This window comes from Cajanus cajan, chromosome 11 (assembly GCF_000230855.2).
Source record: "Cajanus cajan strain Asha chromosome 11, NIPB_CcT2T_4, whole genome shotgun sequence".
Taxonomy (NCBI): domain Eukaryota; kingdom Viridiplantae; phylum Streptophyta; class Magnoliopsida; order Fabales; family Fabaceae; genus Cajanus; species Cajanus cajan.
In genome coordinates this window covers 33,196,743-33,207,642 of record NC_138527.1, presented here as the reverse complement: position 1 = coordinate 33,207,642, position 10,900 = coordinate 33,196,743, and the positions used below count along the sequence as shown (strand labels likewise).

The window sequence follows — 10,900 nt, the reverse complement described above, 5'->3', positions numbered from 1 at the left end:
GCTAATTGTGAGTCCGTTTTGTGCCCAACTGTCTTCATGACCTAAAACTACATTGAACAATAATAAAGCTACACCCCATTTTGGGGTATACAGGTAAAAAAAAAAAAGGAGATAATAATAACAACAAATTGGTGAAATTGACTACAAAAATTCAGCTTGATTAACAGAAATTGTCCTCAGTGATTCAAGAGATATATGAGTTTTATGTTGGTCGTCAAAAATAATGAGAGTATATGTAGAATATTTTCCAAGTATGGGAAGCTTTTATGATACCATTCAAATTTTTACTTTTATAACATTTTCCTTCTGTTTTTTCTGCTGACATAAATTGCTGAAATGATTCACTTTATGATGTGCGTCAATATCAAATGCTCTCACTCGGGGATTTTTTTTCAATTGTTGTGGAGACATAATGATATGCACAGAAGCCGAGACACTCCTGATCCAAACCCTTTTGAGTCTTTTGACAACAGCAAAACTAAAGAGGACCATCATTTTTAAACCTTCAAGTCCCTTTTAATTTTTTTTTTCTGACGTCACTGAGTCTCTTTAATCTCCTTTTAATTTTTTTTTCTGCACAATTTTAATTTTTGGTATTCATAAAGAACAAAATAGAACAGTTGAGTGTTGGTTTCAAGGTAATTGTAAAATTGTTAAATTAATATGAATTTGCTTATAGAAGTTTTAACATGATTTCACAGTATAACACAAAGAAGAATGAGCTTTTAATTGTGGTCAAAAGCAGATATCACAATAATTAGTTCAACATGCGAGACGCAGCAAATAACATAATAATAGTCAAATTATATGTACTTAGTTACTGTTCACGTTCCAACTTTCCTCCTCGGATTTCACTTTTTAGGGAATACCAGTTCCGAAAATCTTTTAAAGGACTTCATAAAGTGTGAAATTCTTGCAATCCCATTTGAGTTCTACAAAGTTCTACGTGCATTTCATGAGCCACCACATGAAATTATTTTCTGCATGTACCGAAAAGAAGATGCTCTACATTGCACAAGATGCATGACAAGGCCACGACAAAGAATTATTTTTTTAGCCCAACCTCAAACGTTATCTCCTAAATCATAATCATAATGGTGTCTCGTCCCTTCAAATTCTCAAAATCAGCTAGTTTAGATTTAGCACCTCAGGGCATCACCTAAACATGATAGTGTAGCCCAAATCGTCGTCAACGGACAACCCACATCAAACTCAAGAAGAGATGCATCAACCGGGATGTATTCACTCTTCATTTGCTTCATACATTCAAGCCAGAAAGAATTTAGTAGATGGTTTAAATGCAGATCATCATATGTTTACATAAAGTGTTTTGTTACCTTAGGTAGCAATTTATGCATTTTAACTTGATATGTGCTAGCCAAGTATCACATTCAAATTTTTTGGTACATAGATTCACAGTGAATTGTGATAATGGAAGCTAGAACCTCAATATATTCAAAGGGTTTCAAAAAAGTTCAGACTTTTGAATCATAGAATACAAGCTGCCAAGATGCAGATCTATGGTTCCAAATATAATGAATTGAACTTATTAGTCTCAACATACATGTGCAACACTTAATTGCCAAGATTTTAGAGTTTTAACACCCGTAAAGTATCTTTAAAAATTGGGGTGATAATATTCAGAGACAAGATTTATAAGAAAAATTATATGGAAATGTTTCCTAAATTTTCAGCCACGTTTTAAAGCTATAGTAAAGTCGATCATAGTCAAAAATATTGTGAATGCAAAAAATCATCCATCAGAGTTTTTTATACATGCGGTATAATTCCAGCTCGTATAGATTTCCTCTCAATCCCATACCACGAACAAAGATCAGTAAATGAACATCTAAAACTTATGATTCTTCCGGTTGAGCATCAGAACCTTGGCTTTCATCTTCACTTCCAGCATCATTAACTTTGTCTTCATCTTTTTCATTTCCAGCTTCTTTATCTTTCTTTTCACTGAATTTTAGGCGAAGCGGTCGTCCCATTAACTCCTGAAAAAGGATAGGCAAAGGATAAATAAGTTTCCTTCAGCAGGAATTATATGAAAATGCAGTTGGAGTTAGTGACTTAAGAACAAATAAGGTAGAGGAAACTTGGAAATATAGTTCTATGGACAAAAGTCACGCTTAGGTTGTGAGGAACCAAACATGGAAAAGTTAAATAAAGAATCACAAACAAACTAGTGATCTCACTCAGATAGAAACACCCAGATGCTCCTAATCCAAGACATGAAATTCAGGAAACTTCACAGCTTTAGATCTGATAAACAGCAGGAAAATTTTATTAACTTAATAATTACTTACTAGTCCCCACATGTATGCATCTTCTTGTTTATTTTGTTTAAGATATCCAGTTTATTCCAACTTCCAAGTTGTCATAAATTGTCTCACTCAGTCAACTTATTTCCGCTACATGATTGTATTAATTAGCAGTTCTACAAACAAGATTAAAACAATTGACACAATCAGACTTGAACATTACCTAAAAGCCTGACAAAAACTCTGCATCTAACTCTAGAATCAATGTAATATAGCATCATTTTCCAAAGGTACTTTCATACTTAATATTTCCTAGTTTAAAACAAAAGCACCATTGGGAATCACAACCCAGATCCAACATTTGGCAAGTAATATAATACTCGCTATTGGTAGAAAAACAATTTGGGCAATAACCGTCGTTGCCTGGCAACTAATGAGTTCAATGGCCAAAACCCAAATAAGGGGGACAAGTCTAGAAGCAAAATTGGTGTTAAAAAATCTAGAAAAGTAAAGGAGGTCAAAAGTGAAAAATTAGCAGGTGGTGGAAGTTTACAGGCAGTATCATATGTCAGTAGAAGCGACCATATATAGCCTAGTAATCTTGACAATGGCAATAAGATACAATACTGTTTCTATTAAACTCGGCCTATATTCCTCCAACCATATATCCAGTCACTCAATCTTTCAATAACCTAAATACAACTATAAGCTAGATACTCAAATATACTTTAGGCATCCAGTTCCAAACAATACTTTTGAGTTCTGAGTCTCCTTTAGGTAGTTTGTTGTTTTGTATCAAAGAAAGCTATTGGATAGTTCTCTTGAACTTAAAAAGCACACCTAAAGTGATAAGCGAAATAATTTTGATTAAAAATTATTTTCTACAAGCATAGCTATTCAAAGCCATTATAATGATACTGCCTATTGAAGATGAACACAAATAAATTATCCTAGTCTTTAAATAGAAGAGCAAGTAACCAACAATAAGGTAATGGTTACCTTCCCGTCCACAGTAGAAATGGCAGCCTCTGCATCCTCTTTGGTAAGAAAAGAAACAAATCCATACCCAGCAGATCGACCAGTAGGGCTGTCAAATACAACCCTGGCTGAAACTGGTGTTTTGAAATTTTCAGTGAAGACTTGTCTGAGATGGGTAGATCTTGCTTTCCATGCAAGGTTGGATGCATAAACTATATGGCGCGTCTCTCCAGTACGGGGACCTGGAGGAGGCGGAGGAGGAGGAGGTTTCTTGAATCTCTTTGCAAGCTCTACCCTTATTATCCGTCCTGATAATTCCTGAATTACACAAATTGAAGTAAACAAACCTGTCACCATAATGAAGTTCACCAAGATATTCAAAGCAATATTTATAGATTAATTTTTCATGTAGTTAAAATATGTCTAAGCATCACCCCTAAAGTTTACCTTCTTAGGACGTTGGAAGTCCTTTGTCAGAGATAAAACATTTAAAACAAAATTGCTATAGATAATTAAAATTGTATCGTATTTATAAGGAGATCCTATTATGTGCCACTATCCTTTTTAGGTAAAGGCACCATTTTTGGTTGGATACTCTATTTTCTGGGCATGAAAAACATTCAATCACGTCACACTTCTGAGAGAGCAAAAAGGCATTGAAGAAATTGTGGTTCAAACTCAAACTCTTAGGCTTTAGCAATAATCTGCAGAGTCCCAACCAAATTAAGACTGTAAGACGAGTTTTTGCATGTCACGTTCAATTGGACCTCAAATAACTGAATTGCATAGTCTCTTGTGATGTAAGCACTAGACCATGCAACAAACAAATGTGGAAAATAAGAGGTAGAGTGGCATAAATGGATTGAGAATGAAAGGAACTGGTTATTGCAGGTTTGAAGGGCGAGCAATCATGCATTTAATCTGCATTTTATTGTGACTTATAAATTTTATGGGCTATATTTACATAACTTGGATGTTCCAACTCACCAAAAAAGATGTGATTCCCTGGTTTACTACACTAAAGAATTCTTTCATTTCAGCTATTGTGTACTATTAAGAAAATTCATAATTTTAGAGTCACCATTCAGAAGATAATTATCTGAGCAATTCACCAAAACACAGACCAAATATTAGGAAAGTGGAAGCAGCAAACACCCAATTTAAATAAGCACTACATAAGCTTGATCCAATATAATCTGCAGACCAAACAGAATACATGGGGTAAATATATGTATTGAACATAAATGGAAGCAACTTACATAAGAGTCAAATTTATCAACAGCAGCCTGAGCCTCTTCCCCGGAAGCCATAGTAACGAAGGCATAGCCCTTGCTCCTCCCATCTTTGTTCTTTATTATCTACTATAATAAAAACCCATTTCTCCATGTTATACAATAATAAATAAAAATAAGACAACATTGTTCCTCTACTGGAGAACATTCCAGTACCTAAGCAAAAGGAAATGGGCAAAAGTTATATACAGTTCTATAGGAGTTGTTTGTGCTATTCTCGAATCAAAATTGAAATTTTACTTCCGTAATTCCCATACTAAAGATTTACATTTGAGAATAATGCAGATCATTGACGAATGAAGAACAGGACAAACAGCACGTAAGGAACCATACACAAGTTTTTGTCTAAAGGAAATATCAATATTGTATCATTATGTATAAAAGAAGCTTAGAATACAAAACTAATCTAAAATACAATAACTCAATTCTACGGAAATAAATAAATAATAAGCGAACCAATTTATTTTCATGTGGTAGAAGTGGGAGACAAGTGTGAATGTCTGAGCCCAACCAGAAGATTAGCTGCAATGCAATTTTAGGCATATGTATGCAGGTAGTGAAGTAATTGATGAAGAAAAGTGAAAAGCAAGGGCGTGAACCTCGACGTCGGTTACGGTTCCGCATTGGGCAAAGAGGTCCTTGATGTCTGGTGCGGAGAGAGACCAAGATAAGTTAACGACGTAGAGCTTCTTGACGTTGTCTGTGGGTTGAAGGGTTGGTGTGGGCAGCTCTTGCAAAGCGGAGCATAAGTGGAAGCGTAGTGTTGGGGTTCTGAAAGAGGGGTTGGAAGAGAAGAGAAGGGAGGTGGGTGCATGCGCTGCTTTCGCAAGGAAACCATATCGGTGAGGCGTGAACAGGCTCAGAGCTGATTCTAACGTTGCCATTCGTAATTTCGTGGCATCGCATAAACACAACACTCTGGAGTCTGGATAAATAAAGAGATAAGACCAACGGCTCCACTTTTCTTTCTTATTTTTTGTGTTGTTCAAGTATGGTTGGTCTTGAAAGAAAACAAAACAAAAAAATATCTCTTGTTCCAAAAACCTTGATATGATTCCGTTTCACCGGTTAGAATTGTATATTTTTTTACTTCCAATTTTTGTCGGTTTTTTTTAATAGTTGGATTTTTTTATTTATTTTAGATTAAAATTATTTTTTATTTTTTATTTTAGTCTTAAAGTTTTTTCTGGTTAATATTTTGCTTCTTGAGGTCAATATATTTGTTCAAAATTGACAAAAGTTCATAATCTAAAACCATTTCTAATCCAACTTGTTATTATATCACAATCAAATTACTTTTTAAGTAATAAATATATTTTTACTTTGTTAATTTTAAGATATATTGTTTTGCCCCTAAAAATTAAAATTGATTTTCTATTTTTCTTAGTCTCTATAATTTCAAAAACTTTATTTTAATTTTTCAAAACAGCCAAAAATATAATTAACAATGACAAATTACAACACATACGAAACATAAATGAGCTTTAATGTAATATTTTAATAATAAGATACTAATAAGTAAATTTTGTTTGACAAATTTAATAATAAGTGAGTTTTATTTAACAAATTTACTAATAACATTTGAGCAAAGGATTTGTAAAGACTAAAAAGTGAATTTTAAATTTGAGAAATAAATTAAAATAAGTTAATCTCATATTTAAACGATAAAATATATATTTAAGTATCTTTTTAATTATCAAACTCCACCTTACTTATCATTCTTTAAGTATATAAATAGGGTATAAGCTTAAATGTGTTTTTAGTCTCTCAAATTTAAGATAAATTTGTTTTTAATTCTTCAAATTTAAAATCAATTTTTTCAGTCCCTATAATTTAAAAAAAAAAATCTTTAATCCTTATTGTGACACGGTAACTATTGGGTCAATTCCCCTTTCCTAAATGGGTTTTATGTTATGAGAGTAAGTAGATATTATAGTGGTTGGAGATATATGTTGAGGCGTGGATGTTGAGAATGTTGTAAACATTAAAACATGTTGATTGGTTTAAGACTACAGAAGAGTGTGTTATTTGAAAGTTGAAGATCTCCTATAGGGAATATTGTTTGGCACTTTGGAAGGCCTATTGTGAAAACCTTCATTGAGTAGATGTGAAACTCTTGAAATGAATTTTGTCGAGTTTTCTCTAGATCCTCAGTCAATGTAGAGTAAATAAGAAGTCAAAGGTTATAACTTTTAACCGATTATTGAAAAGGTTGTGTAATTTCCTATAAATAATTAGTGAACTAACTTCACATGTGACTTGATAATGCATGTCAAGCTCGTGGTACGCTTATACTTTACTATATTATTATTGACGGTGGAATCAGACTTTTTTAGTGTAAGTTGCGACACTTGAGAAATCAAAAGTTAAGGATCGGTATCTCATTTTAACTATGATTGAGCAGCTGCATTTTGACGTGAAAAATGATTGTATTGGTTGAGTAGAATTAAGTCACTTAGATTACTCAAGTGTATAGGAGATATTTATAGGTGAATGCATGATGATGTATTTGTTGTGGTGTTTGCATATAATGTGATGTGAATTGATTATGTTCATATACAAGGCCTGAATATCTTATTGTGTGGAATGATTGTGGTGATTGTTTGATTGATGTGGTGTTTTAGCTTTCAAACATACATGATTTAAGTGAATAATTTAATTGTATAACTAAATCATTTTTTTAGAGCATTAAATATGCATATTAAAATCAAATTCTAATTTTAAATTTAATATTAAGTTTTTAACTAATAGCAATAAGGCACATAATTTACTATTTTTTTTTAAATAAATATCAATATTAACTCCTCTGTTTTTCACTTATTTTTTGTTGTACCATGATCTTGATTGTGAAAATCATAAATTTCCATTAATTCATAATGTCTTGATTTCATATTCATAACGAAATATCTGTTAAGCAATACAAGATCATTGACCCTCTTTAATTATTTAAAAAATTACATTATAATCTCTTTTTAGGTAAATTGTTGTAAATGATAAAAACAAAACAACAAGCGTATAATTTCATGAAACTTTAGAATATGTAATTTACTGTATCATTTAATATCTATATCTAATTTGTTACTTTTATTTTACCTAAGTAAATTAAAGAAAAATCATCTTTCAATTGGTCTTATAATTTCTAATTCACTATTTAACTTTTTTTTTTTATTATGCTTATTAGTCTCCAATTTTTAAAATTAAGTAATTTTATCTTGTTGTTAGGTGTTAAATAGTTGAATTAAGCAATTTATGCTTGACATTACGCAATAAATCCAACTTTTTAAGTTATATGCAACAAGATTAAAATTACGAAATGAGTCCTATCATTACAAAAAATGCTAACACAAATTCTATAAGCAGACTCTTCTGGGTTTTTTGACCAAAGTGGGGTCGTTGACCAAGTTATTTACGTAAATGGGGTTGTTTTGAATTTATTTACGCCTTTGGGACTGCTTATAACGGTGTCGCTATAGCCCATAGCGACACCGGTGACACGTGGCATTTTTTTCACTTCAGGGAAGCCATGAAAGCCATATAGATAAAGTCGCTATAACTCATAGCGCCACTAAACGGCTTAAATAAAGTCGCTATAGCCCATAGCGCCACCAAACGGCTTAAAAAAAATAAATTCAAATGTAAAAAATAAATTAAGTTAATAATTTAAAAAAAAAAATTAGTGGCGCTATGGCCTATAGCGACACTGTGTCGCTATAGGCCATAGCGCCACTTTTATAAATATTTAAATAGATAAAAAAGAAAAAAAATGTATAAAATAAAGAAATTATAGAAATAATAAATTTATAAATATATATTTATATGAAATTGATAATATAAATTAAAATTTGGAAAAAGAAATTAAGTTAATAATTATTGGAATTAAGTAAATTTTTGTAAAATAATTTACTAGAATATTGAGTATATAATAATTTTTAACAGATATATTTTACTTAAAAATTGTATATAGTGCATAATAAAAAATGAAAATTTTTTTTTTCTAGGGACAGAATGTATTTATATAAATGGAGATAATAAAAAATACAAAAAAAATGAGTTACAAAATAATTTTTAGAAAAAAAACTAGTACAATAAATCTGGAGAAAAAAAAAAACCCAATAACCAAAAAAAACGAAAATTTTGAAAAAAAAAAAAAAAGGCTAGTGTCGCTGTGTCGCTATGGCCCACAGCGACACTAGCCTTCTTTTTTTTAAAAAAAAAATCATTTTTTTCCTACTTAAAATCGCTATGACTCATAGACCAACCTTTTTTTTTTTTTTTTTAGTTTTTTGTTTTTTTTACCTCAGTTTTTTTTTTAAATTTTTGCTTTTTTTGTTATTGGGTCATTTTTTCTCCAGATTTATTCTACTAGTTTTTTTTTAAAATTTATTTTGTAATTCATTTTTTTTGTGTTTTTCTACATTTTTTCCCTTCACTTATTTTTTGCCCAGTTTTTTTAAAATTTACATATAAAAAATTTATTAATACACTTAAATAATAAATTTTCTTTAAACTACACAATTAATTATTTTTAATTAAATTTATTAACAAATTACTGAAACTATATTTTTAATTATATTAAACAAAATACTTAAAATATAAATTTAATTAACATATTATAATATAATTTTGTTTTAATTATTTCATTTATGTACTTTTAAATATAAATATAAAAACGTAAAATTAAAAATAACTCACTTTTATAAATAATTAAATAAATATTTTTAAAATTACGTTTTTAAACAATTTATTTTTATTTTTATAAATATATAATAAATATAACTCAGTTTATTATTTTATAAATATATAATAATTTAAAATAAAAAAATATATATAAAGAAAAGAAATTAGAGAAAAAATAAGTTTATAAATACAAAATAATATTTAACTGCTAATATAAAATAAAGAAATTTTTAAACAAAATAAGTTAATAATTTAAAAAAAAAAATTTAATTAGTGGCGCTGTGGGCCACAGCGACACTAAGAGTCGCTATAGGCTACAGCGCCTATTTTAAAATTATTTAAAGTACAAAAATATATATACAAAAACAATATAAATTACAGAAAAATAAACTTTATAATTACAAATTAATATTTAAGTGCTAAATATAAATTAAACAAATTTCCAAACAAAATAAGTTAATAACTATAAATAATAAAAAATTAATTAGTGGCGCTGTGGGCCACAGCGACTCTGTGTCGCTATAGGCCACAACACCACTTACATAAATAATTAAATCTATTTTTTAAAATTACGTTTTTAAATAAATATTTTTTTTTCTTATAAATATATAATAAATATACTCAGTTGATTATTTTAAGGTTACATTTAAATTATTTTAGTTTTTTTTGTTTTTTTTCTTAAATGGTGTTGCTATGGGCTACACCATCTTTGTTGGCTCACAAACTGTGTTGGTCCAGCTCATAACGACACTGTTGTGGCTCATTCCAGCCATCCTTACGCCAAAAAAAAAAAAGCCACGTGACATGGGTGACGCTATGGACTATAGCGACACCGTTGTAAACAGCCCCAAAGGCGTAAATAAATTCAAAACAGCCTCATTTACGTAAATAACTTGATCAACGACCCCACTTTGATCAAAAAAACCGACTATTCTGTCTTATATCTAAGGAGAATTTTGCATCCTTGTCACTTGTGACTTTCCAGTCTAGGATAAATATAAAAATTAGTTGAAGGTAAGAGAATCTAATTAAACGATCTGTTCCATGGTCATCTATCTACCTCCACTTAAATACTGTCTCCTACTGTGGATGGAGGGAATCTCTTTTCCATGACCATAATAAAATACTGTCTATTTATTAAAAAAAATATATATATAACAGACAACATTAGCGGAATGGATTAAGCAGAGCGATGAATGTTAGAATTCAGAGGTGGATGATGCTTACTTCCAGATAGTATAGTATGAGTGAATCAGTGATAAAGATTCCCTAAACTTTGAAAAATTAACGTATATTTTTAATTGATGTGGCTTAATTTCAGTGGAGAAGTTGAGGTGACTTTCATCGAAATCATGGCCTGACACATCATTGGTAACTATTAATCCGACATATACTAAGGAACAAGGTCCAGAATAGCGTTTCTGCAAGCAGGCCTGTCCTTAAAACATTCTGGCCCATAATCTCCACAACCATTGCTGATTAGCCTTTTGTTTAGAGAAATATTAACCCAAAAAACATGACCCTTTTGAAAGAAAAGCATGTGAACATGAGGGTTCAAAGTCAAGCTCGATGCAGAAAAAGGCATCAGGAGTCATGACCTACGCTGTACCATAGATTGCTGGCAACCACTTTTTTTCCCTTCTTGTCTCCATGTCTACTGTACAAGGCACCACTTTTTTCAAAATC

At 30.6% G+C, this 10,900-nt stretch overlaps 1 protein-coding gene across 1 annotated transcript; it reads right to left on the bottom strand.

Moving 5' to 3' along the window:
- Nucleotides 1-1,652: 1,652 nt before the first annotated feature.
- Nucleotides 1,653-5,492, bottom strand: LOC109799786 (RNA-binding (RRM/RBD/RNP motifs) family protein). The gene is made up of 4 exons (XM_020360409.3): nucleotides 5,137-5,492; nucleotides 4,505-4,603; nucleotides 3,267-3,563; nucleotides 1,653-2,000 (listed from the first exon to the last, which is right to left on the bottom strand). Exons 1-4 carry the CDS (start codon nucleotides 5,419-5,421, stop codon nucleotides 1,857-1,859), a joined length of 825 nt encoding a protein of 274 aa, XP_020215998.1. The 5' UTR covers nucleotides 5,422-5,492; the 3' UTR covers nucleotides 1,653-1,856.
- Between the last annotated feature and the right edge of the window lie 5,408 nt (nucleotides 5,493-10,900).

Coding starts and splice junctions, on each gene's coding strand:
- LOC109799786 (XM_020360409.3), bottom strand. CDS start 5,421: ATGGCAACGTTAGAATCAGCTCTGAGCCTGTTCACGCCTCACCGATAT. Junction 4,604..5,136: donor GAACCGTAACCGACGTCGAG/GTTCACGCCCTT, acceptor TTATTATAGTAG/ATAATAAAGAACAAAGATGG. Junction 3,564..4,504: donor TTGATAAATTTGACTCTTAT/GTAAGTTGCTTC, acceptor TGTGTAATTCAG/GAATTATCAGGACGGATAAT.